This window comes from Tachypleus tridentatus, chromosome 11 (assembly GCF_004210375.1).
Source record: "Tachypleus tridentatus isolate NWPU-2018 chromosome 11, ASM421037v1, whole genome shotgun sequence".
Taxonomy (NCBI): domain Eukaryota; kingdom Metazoa; phylum Arthropoda; class Merostomata; order Xiphosura; family Limulidae; genus Tachypleus; species Tachypleus tridentatus.
The window spans coordinates 87,194,734-87,215,903 of NC_134835.1; the positions used below are offsets into that span (position 1 = coordinate 87,194,734).

The following is a 21,170-nucleotide window of genomic DNA, read 5'->3' on the forward strand; positions in this document are numbered from 1 at the left end:
GTGTATTTACACACATAAAATTAGTAGTGAATTTTTTAAACTCTTGCAAATATAAGATAAATTTAATACTTAGTGCTCGGCGCTATTGTAATTCACGAGAGATTGTATTAACATAAGTTTAAGAGTAAGATCTATGAATTATACCAGTCACATTAAAGAATGAAAATCAAATACAAATACATTATGCTGAAGTTTATTTACTTGGCCTGTGATGTTTGTTAACTAGGAGAGCGTGCAAATATTATTATTAGTCGTAACATTTCCCAAGACGTTCTGAAACAAATGCATATTTAGGTTGTTTCTAGTAATGTGTTTTTAATTGTGATTACTTGAAAAATATTTAGTAAACAAAGGTAAATGCGGTGAACTGTCTTATCATTACCTTTACACGTTATCTTTGAGTGCAATATTCCCTGCATACCTCATTATCAGTTAGTATACGCAGCACTATAATTGAAGCATGTAGATGTTTTGAAACTCTTGTTTTTATTGCGACTTTAAATTTTTAGGATTTTGAATAACATTTAACGATATATACCATCACAGTAGCTCTTTGTCTGCAATCACACTTAGGTTCTTATAAATTACAGAAATATCTTGAAACTAATAAATCAGAATGAAACGTTTTTATGTCGGTACGAACGCTTCCATTTTCTTCTTGTTACTGACTGCCTTAATTACTGTTGGAATATGCGAGAATATAAGTGAAAAAGTTGAAAAGCTTTTCAGCGAGTGTCCTAGCAATTTTTGCGATAGGATACAATGTCCTTCAGTGACCGAATGTCCAAACGGTGAAATAATTGAAAATGCTTCGCTTTGTGAGTGCTGTCCCCTGTGCGTTTCATACATAGGTAAGGTTTATTTCGCATGGTATGTGTCATGAATATGTCTTTATTATTTTTCAGGTTATCGAATATATCATCAAACTTACTAAATGTGTTTTATCAATTTTTCCATTGATTTTGTCACTTTGTAGTAAGTTTTATGTTTATAAAATATATTATGTATCTACGACGGAGAATCGAACGTCAGCTTATAAATCTGTAAACTTACCGCTGTACTACGATACTTTAAGAAAGAGGTAATAAAACAGCTAACTTGTTAAAGATCAAATAAACAAGATGTGAGATTACGAATAATTATCAGACTTTACTCCATGAAATCGGAATATGAAAGTATAAACCAAGAAAGAAATAAGAATAAAAGATTTGTTCTGTATAAGCTCAGTGTGAAATTAAGCGTGAGCTAAGATAATGCAGCTATAATAAAAGAAGTACTTAAACGATAAGATTTAAACCTAAGTCTTTCATGATGGACTAGATTCAATTTTACAGCTGATTTACAACTAGGAATCATTCGTGTATAAACATCTTAATGATACCTAGGTCAACATAAGCTATCATTAGATCAATGAAAAATGAAATTTACACTCCAAACACAAAACGTATAATTTAAATCTTTTCTCTTGGTGTTTCTCAATATGCCAAGAAAATAAACTTCATCATAAACATATTTTATATTTGGTAGATGCAAATTACTCGCAATCAAATGTATTTTGTTAATGGCTTAGATATAAAGCACTTTCACATTTGCTATAATTTCCCATTATACTAAATTAAGTTGGAATTAGAGAGACTGCTGTAATTAAGAAAAGTTGTTTAACATAAATAAATGTTAATACGTATTTGTAAAATATAGGATTTGTGATGGTTATGTACGTGCGTTTCTGTTTGAGTGAAATTTGCATGTTTATAAATATATATACATATATAGTATAAAGCAAGAAAAAGAGGTACCAGTTTTGTGATATATAATTTACTATCAGTAGAATATACAGGAAAGTCACTGTACACTTGTATATTTATTAACAGACATGTTTTAATATACAATACAGAAGGTAAATATGAATGACAGTTATAAACAATGTTGAAAGTGACCCCCGTTGGCATCAATACAGGCTCAGATCCTTCTTATTTTGTTTCTAAACACCGCTATCAGTTGCTGGCTTGAAATAGACTGAATAAAATATGATTACAAAACTGCACAGTGACTTTCCGAACACCCAGTATATATCTAAATTTCATATGTGTTGACTTGGTTTGATGAATATCAAATATATTTTTTTATAAATGTGGCATAACGTTATTTCATTCTTTGTAGTCGTTTGAGCTTGTAGTAGTTTTACATTTGCATGTATTATATATATATATATATATGTTGCTACGGCTATAGAAACGTTACATTCCTAGAGAAGCGCTATTGAGAAAGTGATAAGTCGAGTCACATAACAAAATGAAAAAAACAAACTACTTGGAACTTTCGATCTAACGTGATAAGTTATGATGTTATTTGCCGTATCTTATCAGTACAGAGTACATACACAACTAAATGATAAAACAAAATGAAGACTTTGACTTTGATATTAGTATGTATCAGACTTGACATTAGATAAGACCTAATTCCTATTGGTTTATTCTAAATAGTTTATGTGGAAAAAAATGTCGCATTAGCAACATGATTTCATCACATGTTCATGAACTTTGAAATATGATTGGTTGTTACGTATAAATTGGAATAGAGAGTTTTCGCTACATGAACGTAATAAATTAAGTATTAGCTTTGTACTATTTAATCAAATCAATGAAAATACTTTGGTCCATAAATTAACACAAGTAATAATATAAGACAAGAATAGATATTACTCATAAATATATATATTGTTTCTCTTATATAGTAATTTAACTGTAATTTAATTTTTAATATTTCATCAGCTTGTTATTCAGCTCTTCGTCAGATTCACTGAAACCATAACGCTCTTTGCCATGGTTAATTGCTAATACCACTGATTTATAACTGTTTTTTTAAATGTGGAGGTATATCCAGAATGCTAAGTTTCGTCAGAATTTATAAGATGTGATTTATAACTTCATTAACAGGTAAATAATTTAGTTGACTATATAACTGAGGTTATTCAAGGTCATCTAGAAGGTCATGACTTTTAGAAATTTCATTACTATGCATTATACACTCAGAATATTAATATAAAAGATGTAAATAATAACAAATGAAACGTTTTAAATAAAAAATACCAAATTTGCTCCTCCAGGTCAACAGTTATATGCATAAATGCACTTTTACCATTTATATGGAGTTGTGCTACAGCAAACCGAAATCAAATCATATACCTAGGTTTGAAGTGTATGATCATAATGTTGCACATGTAGGTCATTGCGCATTTGAATAGCTTCAAAATATTGAAGTGTATTAAAATCAAAGCCCAAATATACGTTAGAACACAAGCATTATGCAACAGCGTCTCTCAATTATCTAAATAATGACAAAGTATTTATCTGAAAAAAGTCTGACATGGTTCTACTGTGAGGTGAGTGACACTAGAATCCCCACATTGCTTCAATAATGTACACTGAAAGGTACATCATCCATCACATCAGATGATAGGGACAATGTGTTAGAAATTGCGTACTACAGGTTCATTTAGATCGTGCAATCAGACGAAAGAACAGAAACCAGAATTAACTTAGAGTCGCCATTTTGGAATTTCTTACATAGAAGCGTTTTAAAGGTAGCTATTGATTGTTTACTGCAATTTTGTAATAAAGTACTGTACTGTTAGGATTGTTATTATTGTTGTTAAGCGATTTTGTTTTAAGGCTATATTGGAAATAAATATACACTTCTGAATCTGAATCAAAACATGATTAAAGTTCTTGTTAGAATAAATGTCATGGGAAATTTAAGAAATGATTTACGTCTGAAGAACAGAAAAGTAATTGAAGTAAAACTTCATTTTGTCTCAATGATTTGAAACTATTTAGCATTTGATCGTGGCATAATTTTAATTTAATATTATATTATTAATACTAATATTAAAACAAAACTAGTACAATTAACATTAGATGTGTACACTGTACGAAAATACGAAATATTTTGGCTCTTGTATAAATAAGTCAAATTTTAGATAATTATTAAAATGCTTCATTTTGAAAATTTATGCAGAAAAGGACGAAATCTGTGGACAAGGACCAACTGCTGCTGCTAGTTTGTGTAAGCCAGGTCTGAGCTGTAACATAAATACTAAAAGATGTGACGAACGTAAGTGGTACGCTTGTGTCATGATTAAAAAAAAACACTTTAGTTTAGATATTGTTTATTTTGTGAATAAATGTTTAATGATTGTTTGTTTTTCTTTACTATAAGAGAGTTAAAAACCAGACGAGTGTTGGAAGTTCTTTTTGTGACTCACTGATGTAGAGAGTATAGTGAGCAAACGATTTGGTAGTAAATATATAAATGGTATGAGATGAGTAGGAAACAGCAGACAAGATTACGAGGAGAAACTTGGCCAAAATCGAGGAAGGAAAGGCCTGACAAATAACGTGTTAAAGGAAATTAACATTAAAATAAAAAGATTAGAAGAATAGCTTAGTTCGTCAAAGACAGTTCTAAAGTAATTGAACTAACCTCAGTGGACTTTGACAAATAAACACATGGTTTTTGGAAATATAAAATAAAAAAAGGAAGCAGATGAGCTTTAAAATATAAGATACGACCATGGTAACTTTAATAAAGTAAGTGAACTATATTTAGATAGTTTGGCGACAGTAATACAGAAAATAGCTCGTTTTTTTAACTAAAATTCTAAAGTAACTGAATAGGTCTAAGTGAATTTTTGACAAGAGAAAAAGAACTATGCATAGCGTTTATTACATGTCTGTATTCTCTATAGTGAAAAATAATTCATTGTACATACGACTATATATTAGTTTGAAAACAAGTGAAGTGCATGCTGTTCATTTATCGTCAACAAGTCACAGATACCTACTGTAGAAGAATCCTGAGCTCAACAACGACATAATATATATTTATACTATTAAAAAGTATAAGTAGAAGCCTTTTACTTTGATAAATGGAGAAAATAATTTAATTTGAAATTCCAACGATTGGCGAACAGGCCAGGATTATACAGTGGTAAATGGCGATAGAAGAAAACGTGAATGACGGCAAAAATGAGTAGGTCTATACATTTCCGGATCAAGACGATTGTAGGGCCTAAGCACCTTCTGTTCGTAGGTCCTACCAGCCGTATAAGATAAACCAATGATTAAATTTTAAGGGAAATGTTCATGGACCCATAGTGTTCGTGGACACCAAGCACCGTGCCTGTTGTGCCTAATAAATAATCCGGCTCTGATCTATGTACGCACAATTCTAGAAGTAACGAAAATAGTATAGAGTGTGATTACACGATACAGCCACGTCAGGTGATTTTGATAAATGGTTAGAAAGAAGATCTCATCTTCGGTTAAAACCAGAAGCAGGAGCTTACCAAAGAGATGCTATGTTTGTTATAAAATGTGACACATTGCAAAGGAGTGCAAGTCCATACCAGCAAACAATAGCAGTTCAAGCTACTTACCTAATGATGGTAAGAAACAAGAAGAGAGTGACTGGCACTACGGATACTGCTGACAGAAGAAAGAGAATAAAGACTACTTATCGAATTTAGTACAAGAAAGCATGATCTATCGGTGCACAACTAATGTTGGCTTAAGTTAGCAAATAGATCAACAGTACCAACAGATATTGAAGTATGCGACAAATATCAAAAGGTGACAACAAATCATAATATGCCACTATGTTGGGGACAAAAAAGTGAAGATTTTTAAGAGACACTGGGCAGCAGTGAGAACTAGTCCAGTATCTGATAATTAGATGACAGACAAGGTAGGCCTATTAATTGATAGGACAATGAGAAAATTTCCTATAGCAAAAATAAAGGTTGGTGTTTCATATTATGTAAGAGATCTTGAGACCATGTGTATCAAGGAACCAATACACGGCTTGATGATAGGAAGCATAGCAGCTAGTAGAAATTTAGAGAAACTACACAGGAGAAAGAATGACGGAGCATCTATTGTCACCATCAGAGATTAAGAAAAAATAGCAAACAAGACGTTAAGCTCCTGCAAGTGTCAAAAATCAACATCCCAGTTTAGGTTTGCAGGAACTAAAGGAAGCACAGAAGAAAGATTATTCACTGCAGAAACTTTGGGACAATGCCCAGATGAAAGTCGAGCACAAAACAAAGAGGAAAATTGCTTATAGAATAGAGGATCGGAAAGTAGGTCTATACCGCATCATAAGAATTTAAAAAATATTATATTAACAACATAATACCGGACCCAAGTGATGAGTTGGCTCAAGAAACAGCTGAGGGAGAACATCAATGAACAAAGAAAATGGCTGACAGAATCACCAGTAACTTCCATTGTCGAGGAGTGATCAGAGATGTAAGTGGGTTTTGCAGGTCTTGCGACACCTGCCAAAGAACATTACCTTATGTGAAGGCAGCCAAAGTGCTATTGGGGAAGGTGCCACTCATAGAAGAGCATTCAGCAAAGAAGACTAGTTATGTACCTGATTGGGCTATTGGCACCTGTTTGTGACAAGAGAAACCGATATGTGCTGACAGTAGTCGACTATGCAACATGTTATCTGAAAGCAAAATCAATAGCGAAGATAGAGATAGAGAGTATCACAAGCCCTCCTAGAGATAATTTGCAAACTAGCCTTTTTGAGAGAAATTCTGAGTGACAGTTTATTTTCCCAAAGATAATTCTAAAGTGATTGAACTATCGTCAGTGGAATTTGACAAATAAACAGACGATTTTTGGAAATAAAAAAGAAGAAAAGAGAGCAGACGAGTTTAAATGTATAGGATACAACCATGGTATTTCGACGATAGAATAAGTGAGCTATATTTGGATAGTTTGGCGACAGTAATAGAGATGATAGTTCTGCTTGTTAACTAAAACTTTAAAATAATTGAATAGACCTAAGTGGACTTTTAACAAGAGAAAGAGAACTATACACATAGTGTTTATGATATGCCTATGATTTCTACAGTGTTGAAGAATTTTTTGTACATACATTTAATTTATTCCGGATATATATATTATTTTGAAAAAGTAAAGTTCGTGTTGTCCACTTATCTTTGCATTTATCGTCAACAAGCCACAGACACCTACTGTAAAAAAATCCTAAGCCAAACAACGACATAGTATATCTTTATATTATTAGGAAATATAGGTAAGAGTCTCTTATACTGGCAATTGAAGAAAATAATTGAGTTTTAAATTCCAACAGCTTGCATATCCCTTATTTCAGTACTGAATTAACTTGTCTGTTGAAAGCTAACCACGTTTTGACGTGCTAATTGCATAATTTATTATTGTACTAGCTCAAACAATGATAAATATATATTCCTGGCTTTTGAAACTGCTAATAAAAAGGCTGATAAAGACATAACTTCAATTACCCTTCCGATTGTTTCACCTGTGCCTATTTCTAATAATGATGGATGTAGTGCTAAAAAAATTATTTTGATAGAGCTTTTTTAATATTTTCATACGTTATGAAATTACAAATGAAGAGTAATAAGTTATACAAATAATGTTATAACTATTTCTGTGGAATCCCAACTTTTGATATGCTTTGTTCAGTTTAGAATAAACTGCTGGGTCCAACAGGGGGTTTCAAGCTCCAGACTTTTGCGTTGTAAGTTCATAGGTTTACCGCTGTTCTTCCGGGTATCTATATGATATGTAAAATCAATTGTGTAGTTTTTTATATTACTTATTGATTTTACTATCGCACTAACTGGTATAGCAGGAATAAGTAATGAAATGATGCGTTTGGTGCACAGAATATTTTACCGCTGTGAGGTTTCTTAAGTGAAACCTAGTAACGTCCATTTTTATATGTTTGTAAAGCATTTCATTATAGAAATGGTATAATACAAATACTGCTATTTTCTCTAATTGTTCGATATAGGTTTTTGAATACCCTGAAACATCAGTTATAGTAGTATCTAACTGGAATAATGAAGTCAGAATTATCTAAAAACATTGAATACTACTTTTTACCCACAGAAACAGAAGGTGGACCATGTGATGCAGAAGAAAAACATCGACAAGGTTTGTTAGAAGACAAGGAACTTAAGTTTGCTGACTCCTTATGGCTTCCAAAATGTGACAACAAAGGAAATTTTAAGAAAAAACAGTGCAAAGGCTCCAAGTATGTGTACAGTAATACTTATAATGATATTAACATATACTGCAGCAGGGGATTTAACTTATGCTATAATTCAGTGAAAGGTGATTCTAGTTTTAACTTTTTTCTCAAGTGATTTCATATTTTATATTTTGAGATACCTAATATACAGTGGTTTTGTCAAATATTATATTTTATATATAAATGCACAATATCTTCCTTCAAATAAAGATTAATGTTTCAACATGCACATAATAATTTAGGCACTATCTACCTTTGAACGTATGATTTATTTTCTGGGAAATTTAAACGTTATTTTTTCTGATAATAATAGTTTTTACACATTCAGTAATCAAAGAGAGTGAAAAAAATATCAGAGTACATGGACTAAATGAGTGTAAATAAGTGTAAGTGATTTACATTTTTTATATTAGTGTATATAGTTTTAAAATCTTTATATCAGCGTATATTGTTTTAACTTTTTATATCAGCATACTTGATTTCAACTTCTTATATTAGTGTTAAAAGGTTTACATTATAATGAATTGTTGACCCAAACTTCAACTAATACTTTAAACTTAAGCTGCCTCAGTTATCACTTCATCCATCTATAACTCTAAAAGTTTGATTTTATTCGTTTTTTATTGCTTTTTAAAATGAGTGATTTCAGATTGTAAATGTAATTTTTAAAGTATTACCCAATCACAAACTTAGATCTTCAGTTCATTTACATCTTCTAATTTTATACGTTTTAATGTTTTTGTTCCATCGAATCTTCTCTCACCATACGACGCAGGTATAAATCACGTTAGTCATCGAGAATTTTGACTGCATTCTTTTAAAAAGTTCACATTATTTTTAGTCAGACAGAGCTGATTCTAGGACCGTACCACAGGGTCAATCTGCGCCCAAAAATAAAATGTTCTACTGTTATGTAAAAGGCTATCAGAAGCGGCAGTATTTTGGTTTTTCATAATATGCATTAGAAAAGCAGGTGTCTTCAGCAATTTTAGCACATACTAATAATGATGCAAATAAAGCAAAACAAGTACTATTTTCATTAATTAAATAATACTTTAAAAGTAGTTATTTTTGAGATTTCATTGTGAACGTGCACAAGATCGTCTTTGTTTTTTGTGTGTAAAATATAGCTATATTGTTAAAATAAAATAAGATCAAAATAATATATTCCATAAATATCAAAGCAAGCACCTTAAGAAACCTTGTGAACATAAAAATAATTATCTTTGCTGATTTTAGCGCAAATCTACACAAATGACTATTTGCACTGTGCCTGTCGCTTGGGGATACAACCTAAAGTTCTAACGTTGTAAGCCCTCAATCCCACCTCTTAATTATCAAGGAGTTTGTAAAATCAAATACAAATAATCCCTAAATTAGGAAGTATGGATTGAAAAATGCTTAATAATAAACTCATTTTCAACATAATAAAATGTATATACGATTACGAAAGGAAATTAACACGTACTTGAAGATGTACAAACAACACATCTACATATATATACATATGACAAACATTCAAACACATAATACGTACATTTTAAAGGTGGGATAAAAGATATTAAATAAACACTGTAATTTATATTGTTTACTTATACATGTTAAATACCTTGTGATCCAGGTTTTTTCACTTGTATTTATTATATACCTTGTGGTTCAGATTTTTTAGTTGTGTTTGTTAAATACCTTCTGATCCAGACTTTTCACTTGTATTTGTTAAATACCTTGAAACCCAAATGATAAAAAAACAGAAGGATGTTATTGTAGGTCAATAAAGATATATAACCGTTAATATTCGCATTGTATCTGTTTGAAGCTATGATTCAGTACTGAAACGTTGATTCATGATACTTTCTTCTACAACTTTAAAAGTACTTTCATTCAAAAATTTTGTTTTTTGTGTCTTTATATGACATTGTTTTATCAATATTTTAGGTGTTTATGTTTTAACGAAATTGGAGACAGGATCTTTGGTGTAGAAGAAGAGGCTTTAGCCGAAAATATGACCTGTGGTAGGATATATAGAATTTACTGCCTTAAAATAATAATTTTGAGCTTAACAATACAAATGTGCTAGTATTAAACGACTTTATAATACTTATGTCTTTGATTAGACATTCAATCTTTTGCTTTGTAACTTCTTCTGGAATGTTCCACAAAACCACAACTAACAGTTCAAAACTTCAATCAATAAACTATAAACTATCTTCTCACACAAAGAATCAGGAAATCTCTTCCAAATAAGCTTTCACGTTTTTACATAACTGTAGTATTCTCAAAAGCTGAGTATGCTCTACAGAGGAAATAGCAGTTTTTTTAGACACCATACTTTAAAATACTTAAAGTCGATTAACCTCATAGCGTAACATCATATTTTAGCCTAGTACCCTTAAATTATAGACACTAACCGATTATCTGTGGCGCCAGTGCATTAGTTCCGCACGTAACGTGAAACGGAGACGAAACGGGAACTTCGCGTAATAAAAAATTTTCCAGTATCACAGATACATTTCTGGCCAAAGTCTTAAGGTCAATGAACATAAAGAAAAAATATACATTTTGCGCTGTGAGACTCAACCACTTATTTGAGCAGAGCTTCGAAGGAAAAGAGAAAATTAAAAATAAAAAACTTTTTTAGCATTTCATGGGGAAAATGTGAACACTATGAAATTAGCCTAAAACCAGCTGGTCAAAAGTTTAAGACCATACTGAAACGAAGCGTTAATTGGTAAACACGTAACGAAATTTAGTCATTTGTGTTCAAGCATTAGCGTTGCCAATATATCCCACTGAAATCTCCTGTGTTTCTTTACATTGAGTAAAAACATGGCAAAGGCTAAAAAGTTGACAGAGTTTAAACGTGGCAGAATTATCGAGCTGCAAAAGCAAGGTCTCTCTCAACATACCATCGCTGGTGAGATTGGGAGTAGTAAAACTGCTGTTGAAAATTTCTTAAAAGACCCTGAGGGAGATGGAACGAGAATTTCAAGTGGTCGGCCCAGGAACATTTCGCCGGCGTTGAGCAGGAGGATCGACGGGTTGTCCGGCAAGACACCAGCCGATCATCGAACGATCGTCGGACACAGAATGCAGCTCAAGAACAATAAGACGGCATCTACGAGAGAAAGGCTTTAAAAACCGTAAACGTCTTCAAAAGCCACGCCTCCTTCCACACCACGAAGCAGCTCGGTTAATCTTTGCTGAGAAGCACCAAACATGGGCCGTAGAAAAGTGAAAGAAGGTTTTGTTCTTTGATGAGAAATAATTTAACCTGGATGATCCAGATGGCTTCCAACGTTACTGGCACGTTAAGGATATCCCACTGGAGACATTTTTTACACGACATAGTGGAGGATGTTCCATCATGATCTGGGGTGCTTTCTCCTTCCATGGAACAATGGAGCTTCAGGTTATACAGGAGCGCCAAACAGCAGCTGGCTACATTGGCATATTGGAGAGAGCATACTTATTAACTAAAGGCCCTCGCTTGTGTGGAAATGACTGGATCTTTCAGCAGGACAACGCTGCAATCCACAATGCCCGCAGAACAAAATACTTGTTTTATGCGAATAACGTGATTCTTTTTGACCATCCAGCATGTTCGTCCAAACTTAATCTCATTGAAAATGTTTGGGAGTGGATGGCAAGGGAAGTCTATATAAATGGATGTCAATTACAAACAGTGCATGATATTCATGAATCAATCTTCACCACTTGTAATAATATTCCAGCAAGCCTTCAGCAAACGCTTATATCGACCATGCCAAAGCGAATGTTTGAAGTTATTCGCAATGACGGCTGTGTAACTCACTACTGAGACCTCTTGTTGGGCATTTCCTACCCTGTTTAGGACTTCTTTTTGGTATGGTCTTAAACTTTTGACCAGCTAGTATTTAGGCTAATTTCATAGTGTTCACATTTTCACTATTATATGCTAAAAAGTTTTTTTTTTTTTTTTCCTTTTTTTATTTTCATCTTTTAAAGCTCTACTCAAATAAGTGGTTGAGTCTAACTACGCAAAATGCATATTTTTTCTTTATGTTCATTAGCCTTAAGATTGTGGCCGGCAGTGTATGAGCAAGAGTTCCATTATAAATGTAGTATGACGTGTGGCGAATTTATGACGTCATATCTGTACCTTGAAAATGGAGACAAATAACGTTATCCGTGATAGGAAACGGAGGCAAAACGGGAAAATCGTGACCCCTATTACAAATCTACATGCACATAGGATAAAACTTTCATGAAATTCGGGTTGCATATTGCGTAATAAAAAGGTTTCTCCAGCATCATATGTGCAAGAGTTTTATTATAGTATGATATCTGTCCACACCACACACATATATGTATATAATTCATAAAAACAACATACTAGATACTATTTAATTTTACTTAGCTGTATAAAGCTGTGTTGTTTTTCTTAAGTTTATTATTAAATAATGAATAACATCTTTCTGAAATCCATTTATTGCATGAGTTGTGTTTCATAATCCATTTAGAGATCTACTCATTAGTAGATAATCGTTTCACTAATTTCATAATTATTTGTTCGAAAACAGGTTAATGAAACATGGAATATTATACAGATATCACTGTACATATATTTCCTAAAACAATTTCTTATCGCATGAATTAAATGCATCATTTCTTGTTGACTGATTTAAGTACTCAAATTTCTTTTCTAATTTAAATCTACTACACTAGTGCAGTTGTAATAAAATATACTTGCTAATTTCTCCGAGTAATTCATGCGAACGTAAAATAATTATATTTTTATATAAAATGTTTAAACATTTGTTTTAGTGTGGTATCAGGAAACAATTTTATTTAGTATTGTTATGAAAATCATTTTTAAAGGTTTTGAGTAACATGTTTTTTCACACAGAGTGTTCCCGAGAAATGTGGAAGAAAAAAGAAAATGAAGGCCTTGAGTGGATGACATATCCTCACGAACATTGTGACTCTATGGGAAACTACGATGAACTTCAGTGTAATGATGAAATATGTTATTGTGCTGACCCAATAACAGGAGATCCAGTAGGAGAAGCAACCCACATAGCTGGATTTCATCTGCTTTCATGTTGTAAGTCCACTAAATATTTTATGTTCATTTTAAACATGTGTTGGAAAAATAAAGTATCAAATACTATTTTTATTTATCACTCGAATTAATAATGTTTTGAAATATACTGCAAGAAAACAGTTGAATGATTGTTGAGATGTATAATATTTTATCGAAAACGCAAATCTTATAAAAATGTCAGTCACTCCCTTCAGTTTATTCTTATATAAATCAGGTAACAGATGATCCATTATGTAATCTGAAATGGAAATTATTTCACTCGAAATGAACAGTTTATAATTATGGCTTTATATTTGTATAATTCTTGATATTTTACTTCAGTATGCCGTAAGGTCACCACATGGTGCATTCTAGCACCATTGTTGCCAACTTAAACTCAGGTTGATGATAAGGTCCAGAGTTATTTTTTGAAAACTCTTATGAAATAACTGTTTCCAGGGTTCCTTTTATGTCCGAAGTTCTTTCAAGAGTATTCTATGAGGACTGACTTTTGTAAGTAAACAAACCCACCTCTTCAAAGAAAGTAACAACTGGTTAAAGTAAGCAAGAATGTTATCCGTTAAACTGCAGTCAAGGACAATTCCACCTGTATATGGCAGTGTAAAGAGTCGAATAATATGGTTCATATAACAGGTAACATCAATAGCATCATCATTCCACAAGTTGGTTCTTCCACTAATTCTTTTTTTTTTGCACTTTTGGATATTTGTAGCCACATTACATCAAATGGTGTGACTGGCCTCCTTCCTTCCAGAGGGAAGGTAGCTAGTCACCACCACCCACCACTAACTTTTGGGCTAGTCTTTTACCAACGAATATTAAGATTGATCATCAAATTAATACGCCCTCATGGCTGAATGGTCGATCATGTTTATTGTAACAGGGATTCTAACACGCAACCCTCTGGTTATGAGTCTAACACCCTAACCACATGGCCATGCTGGGTCCGCCTAGGAGAAGAGATCGTACTTAACTACTACAAATAGAAAAGGCGCTAACTAGTTGGTCATCGTTAGACTGATTTGAAAGACGAAGTGTCGAGAAAAGAGGTGCGTTATTTTATGATAGTGGCTCTGGGTTTGTCAAAAACTAAAATATTATAAATTCCTTCAATTTTGTCGTGCTCTATAGATTCCAACTTGATTTACTTAAAATTATAATTTTTGAAAATACAAATACAATAAAACGAAATTAATTTGAAGAAATGTGTTTTGACAAATAATAATAAATTCAAAATAGGTTTGGAAAGCGGAAACGCCATTAAGAAAATACAGAGGAAAAGAATTCAAAATAAAGATACATTTAATATTAAATTTTTAGTGTTTGAGTTCGTTTTATCTATCCAAGAAGAAATACATGTGTATATAGTTTGCTGTAACTTTAGAATATGTGCTAGAGTGAATTAGTTGCTAGTTTCTAGGTGGCAGGAATAACAAATACATACTGAACATGTAAATCAAAGGCGTTTTTATAAGAATTATCCCGAACCTTACTTTTGAAACCTACATCACTATAAAACCAGATCAGACATGTTTTTGTTTTCAACAGGAAACTTTATAAGTTGTTGTGGTCAATTATTCGTTTAACATGTTGCAGGGTATAAACGTAAAGTGAATTGAAGTCAATTAGTGTGATAACTGTAGTTGCAAGTTTAAGTGAAGCATAAACTACCCGTTTTTGAACTCGGAGGTATCTTCATGGTTCACAACGGTTTCAATGTACCTATTGAACTCCTCCATTAGTCCCATTTATATAGAAGTAATTCTATCCCAAGGGAGTTCGTATCCGAAATAAAACTTTGTGCTACACCCGCTTTTGGTACTTGAACAGGTGTACCAATTTTGGTCCTCCTAGCTTGTGAGTTAGGGTACGAACAAGAACATGGCGTCCTTAAGAACCAAAGAAAAGATAGGAACACAAAATTTGATGCCAGATTTCACTCAGCGATCCCGAAAACTAACTCTTTCGGCCCAATCATGCCTAAGTGACTTTCCTGATGCGTTTTAGCTCCCCTTGTTATTTTCCTTTGTAAGGGACTACGCTATATAGATAAGGACAGCCTATGAACCAGCCCGAGTCTTAATAGCTCTCGCTGTCGCAAGAATTCTCATAAAGGCAAATTTATACCAAAGGTGGATTTAAAAAAAATGTTTTACAGTGACGACATTCTATAATACTTAATTAATTCAAAATAAATATACTGATATGACCACGAAATAACGTCTTATGTTAGATGTATAAAATAGGACTTGAATGGGTAATCGTACTTATCTTATTGTTTTTGTATTTAGCCTACTAGTACAACATAAGCCTTTTAGAAAACATTGACTGAGAATGGTTTGATTTGTATTGAATTTCGCGCAAAGCTACATGAGGGTTACCTGCGCCAGCCATCCCAAATATAACAGTATAAGACTAAAGGGAAGGCAGATAGTCATCACCACCCACCGGCAACTCTAAAGTTATTCTTCTACTTATGAATAGTGGGATTGACCGTCACATTATAACGCCCCCGCGGCTGAAGGGGCGAGCATGTTTGGTGTGACAGGTATTAGAACTCGCGACCCTCGAATTACGAGTCGAGTGCCTTAACCACCTGGCCATGCGGAGCCAGAACTGACAATGAACCACCTACATTATTCATGTGTCAGCTCTAAAATGACTTCAGCTTCTCTAGCGAACATGAACCACTTATTTTCTTATGTATGAGCTATAGAATGACTTTACATATTTGCTAGGGCAGGGATGGCGAACCTTTTTGCGAGTGTGTGCCCAAATTGGAGATAATCTAAAAAATTCTCTCGCGTGCTCATGGTAATTTTTGCAGCAGATTATAATTTATTATTATTTAAATTATTTTAAATGAAACAAAGTTAAGAGTTACATGTTGTTAATAAGTATAGTAATTCCCAAGAAATAAAATTAATAAATTAGTAACAATTATAATGAACTTTTTTAAGGAAAAAATAAGTCCTCTTGCTTATTTACGTTTATTCATTATTTTGCTGTTAATAAAAAAGCATTTTGTGAAATGATAAGCTTTGGTTCATATTATTTAATATAAAAAACAAGAGAAAAAAAAGATAAACGTATTTTACTCTTAGTGAGACTTTTACTGCTGCACCTACGATGACAGATATTTTATATCAGTCTTGTATTTGGTTATTTTGAGAGCTATGCATGCAGCACTAGTTTTATCAGCATGTCTATTCCTATAATTACACTCAACAAAGTTCATCACTGAAAATAATGACTCGCATAAACACGTGTTTGCTGCAATTTTCTGCGATATTCTAATTACTAACCGATCTCTTGCAGTATCTTCTAGTTCAACTCTTAAGTCGACAAATTTTTGCCTCCAAATTGAGCTTCTTTGTAAACCAATCAGTTGAATCTTAAAATTATCCAAGTCAATCCACTGCAACATTTCCAAATTCAGTTTGACTAACATTACACTGTCTGCATATTTATGAATTTTGTAGTTTCTTCAAATAACCTGAACTTATTAAATTTTAAAGAAAATTGTTCAAAATCTGAATTAATGATGCTTGAAAATTGCATTTGCAAACTCCAAACGTATATTTTCTCACAAATTTCAAGATCTGTTGTGGTTAATTAAGAGTGCCATTGTAAATATCCCATTTAAAATTTTTCAGTTTAATTTAAAAAACGTTTAAGTTATCAAACATAACATCAAGTGTTTTGCTAGATTTCTGTAAATTTGTGTTCAAGTAATTTAAATGTGAGGGGAAATTTGCAAAAAACATTAGATAATTCTTGACAAGAAGATTTTTCATTTGTCAAAAACAGACGAATTTCATCAATATACTCAACAAATCGTTTAAGGACAGAACCTCTATTTAGCCAAATAATATTGTCGTACATAAGTAGTCTGTATACACCGAATTTGCTTGTCTCAGTAAATTCTGAAATCGTCTTTTTTTATAATCATGCACAGAAATAAAATTAACTACCCTGATTACAATTTCCATCACTTTTCCAAACTTCTTAAGGCCAGTTTTTGCGTACAAAGCTTCCTCGTGTATAATACAATGAAATACTACCAGTGAATGTTCAGTATATTTTGCAAGCAGATTTACAGAACCTGATTTTTTACCAATCATGCTGGATGCACCCTCAGTTCTCATGGAAACTGTTTTTGAAAGATCAATCTGTCCATTGGATAATTCGTTTACTACTGCTTTACATATTTCAGCCCCTGTTTTATGTTCAGGTAAAGTTATCAAGTTAACAAGTTCTTCACAGATTTTATCACCCCTACAAAATCGAGCAATAATGGTTAACCTAGCTCATGATGTAACATCAGTGCTCTTATCAAGACAAATGGAAAGGAATTTACATGAACCAATATATTTTGTTAGTTGTTCTGCTATGTTTGCTTCCATGTATAATATTCTATCTTTTACTGTGCTTCTACTCACAATTTCTTAATGCACTAATTTTTTTTCCTTTTTCTGGAAAACCGTTAAAAAGGGAAGGAGCACGTTCTAGGTATGATTCTTTAATATATTTCCCATCACTAAGTGTTTCTCCATGTTAAGCAGTAATCTATGAAATACCAAAACTAGCAGCAACTAAGCTGGAACTATCTGAAACAAATTTCATCAAAATATTTGACTGCATGTTGTTGTTGCTGACTTCTCGAGAAATGTGTTCTTTTTGTTCTTGCTCACTTTTATTACAAAGCTATTTATGAACAGTTTCGTAATGTCGCTTTACAGAGGAAATCCTGCACACCACTGTTTCAGAACATAAGATGCATAATGCTTTATCACCCTTTTTGATCATGTCAAATATTTCATTCCATGATTCTTGACAATCTCTGCTGCTCCTCCTTCCATTTGAACGCTTTTGTTTTTTTGCTTGTTGAGCTGGCTTTCTGACAAGCTGAAAAGGGTAAATACAATTTAAAAATATTTCACCAATTAACTTAAGTACGATAATTTAACATACTGTAACATAATAGCAGGTGAAAATTTATGTCATTGATATAAAAAGAAATTTGTAGTTAAGTAACAAGTAACTAATTAAAAAATATACGCATGCCACACCAAATAACATAATTTTAACAATATAATTTAGGCCCGGCATGGCCAAGCGTGTTAAGGCGTGCGACTCGTAATGTGAGGGTCGCGGGTTCGCATCCCTGTCGCGCCAAACATGCTCGCCCTCCCAGCCGTGGGGGCGTTATAATGTTACGGTTAATCCCCCTATTCGTTGGTAAAAGAGTAGCCCAAGAGTTGGCGGTGGGTGGTGATGACTAGCTGCCTTCCCTCAAGTCTTACACTGCTAAATTAGGGACGGCTAGCGCAGATAGCTCTTGAGTATCTTTGTGCGAAATTTAAAAACAAACAAACAATATAATTTATATATTGACTGAGAAAAAATAAATGAATATTTACCGTTATTATCACTGAATATCCTGTATTCACTCACAAACAACAGAAGAAAAATATGAGCAGATCAAAGCCAATACCAAAAGTTTACTTCTATTTTTAGTCAACTACTGATGCGATAAATTCAAAACGTATCATCTAATGTTACATGTACCCGCAACCCTCAAAGTTGGCGTCAAGGGGACGTGAGACGTCTCCTGTGAACATTTCTCACTGCTCCCGGGTTGAAAAAATCATTCGCTGCTGCATTTGGGAATAATGATAATCATTATATATATATGTTTATAATGGATTAACGTTAGGGTTTAAAGACTCAAGAGGCAGCACTGCGTGCCGCACGCCAGAAAAATTATTTCGCGTGCTACCTTGGACACGTATGCCATAGGATCGCCATCACTGTGCTAGGGAATACGAACAACCAACTTTATTTATGTATTAGCTTTAAAATAGTTTTAGCTTATCTACAAACGAATATGAACCACCAACAGTATTTATATGTATCACTATAAAATGATATTTTGTCTTCCATGGAACACGAACCACTTAACAGCTTATGCATAAAACTTTAGAATAATTGTGGCTTACTTGCTACCTTAGCAAGCATGAGCCTTTAGTTATACGTCACCATTAGAATGACTAACTTATCTGGTATTCTTCAAGAATGAATCATTACATTCTTTATATTTGCATCATCTTGAAAATGCCATGTACTTATCAGTTGGTGAAGTAAAATTAGCTATATTATGTACATATCAGCTTTAAAAGCACTTTAGCCGATTTGCTAGCCTAAAGAGCATGAACCATACCAGCTTTATAATAATATTACCTTATCTTCTTATGAGTTTGAACCATTTTTTGTTTGTTCATTAACTTTAAAAAGACTTAATTAATCTCCCAGCCTAAGGAGGATAAATTTTAATTACATTATTTGTTCCTAAATTCAAGAATGACGTACGTGTACCTGCCAGTGACTATAAGCCACCTGTATTTAACAATAAACAAAACACATTATTTTGCTTATTTAGTCTTGGTTTAACTCTACTGCTCGACAGACTTTCCTTCACGTGGCCTTCCTGTTCACTGTTATGGCCTTAACGAGGATTTCAAAGCGTTCTCTACTTATAAGATCCTTAAACTCATTAAATGCATGTTGAAAACGACTAGGAACTTAAATTAGCATGTTGTTGTATAACTTCTTAGTTGTTTATCCAACATAACAAATAACATTTAGGAAATTTATTTTCATATAAAATTTAGAAGTTTTGAAAGTAGGAATAGGATCCTTATACCTGATAGAATACAATAATCTGATATAAGTGTCGAAACATATTTTAGCTTTACTTGAGAATATGCACAATAACATAGCTTATCTAACTGGCTCTAATCAAAATAGCTTATCTTCCTGTGTATATAGGAATAACGGAAATTTTCTTTTGCAACATTTAGAAAAGATTGTGAAGTATAACTCTCATTGTCTGAATAGTTTTTATTTACGTAGTTTATAATGTTTGTTAGAAAGGTAATTTTAGTAAAGTTTTCTCAATAGTTTTTCTCCATTTCTTAAAAAAAAATAATTTTAATGATTAATGTACAAGCTTGATGGTCCAATGTTTTAATCAGGATTTTCTTCTAAGACAATAGTATATAATTATTAAAGTTAAAATATAGTAAAAGTCTTATCAAAGATTTCACATTCAAATATATTATCTCTCTCATGGTTAAAGAAGTTAAGTTTAAGAATGGAGTTTGTTGACTTTATTGATGTTCAACAGTACATTTGATTTAGGGATGTCTACTTTAAGACAGTTTAAAAACTTTCAACAGGTTTATTGTAAATTAACAGAAGCTGAGCGTGTTGAGATTTTTTAAAAAGTGTTTATATGCTCTGCACACCAATACTAAATGATATAACACATCCTGAGAAACTTTGTGTCGGTGTCTAAGGTCAAGTGTGAACATTCCAAACACATCTCTATGACTCAAGGTTTTCACGTCAAAATACCATTAATTTCGAAATATGGAAACTCACGAGCCTCCATTAACTTTAGCTTCTTATTTATTAACTTTTTAACCTAAGGAGACATGTTGAGCTTCATCACGATGTCTTTTTATATGTCGATTTGTAATCCGGGATTTTACTTAGTATATGAAAGCATTTCTCTGTACGAGCTTGACGAGTGGTTTCAGAGATCATTGTTGTCCAAAACACCTTTTTGTTAGCTTTTTTTTTTTGTTTGTACTTCATTATTGTAGAACATTGAGGGCCTGTATCTTTCAAATATTTTTCTATTAGGCTGTACATTGTTTACAAATTTCGCTTTACCAATATTCTTCCATGTAAAAACACAATAGTACTCCATCCGCAATCATCTCTGGCTGATTAAACTATCGAATTATCAGAAATTCGATATCATAATACTGCCATAAATGAAGTAGCATTGAGCGAAATATAAAGATTCTAAATATTTAGCCAGCACTCCGATCCTGTCTAAGTTTAAAGAAGAGAAAGAGATTACACTCAATGTACAATACATTGGAACACTCTTCACTTCAATCAACAAAAATATTTTAATTTC

The 21,170-nt window shown here is 32.6% G+C and overlaps 1 protein-coding gene across 3 annotated transcripts in view; it reads left to right on the top strand.

Annotated features, from left to right (window-relative positions):
• The first annotated feature begins 419 nt into the window (after positions 1-419).
• LOC143232696 (uncharacterized) overlaps positions 420-21,170 on the top strand; it is a 76,512-nt gene continuing 55,761 nt past the window's right edge. For 2 of the 3 annotated variants that reach the window (XM_076468434.1, XM_076468433.1), the window contains exons 1-5: positions 420-851; positions 4,018-4,113; positions 7,953-8,097; positions 10,030-10,106; positions 12,980-13,177. In XM_076468434.1, the coding sequence (XP_076324549.1) occupies positions 617-851; positions 4,018-4,113; positions 7,953-8,097; positions 10,030-10,106; positions 12,980-13,177 (751 nt within the window). In that variant the 5' untranslated portion in view covers positions 420-616. The remainder of the gene's footprint in view (positions 852-4,017; positions 4,114-7,952; positions 8,098-10,029; positions 10,107-12,979; positions 13,178-21,170) is intronic. The other variant, XM_076468435.1, reaches the window with a different exon arrangement.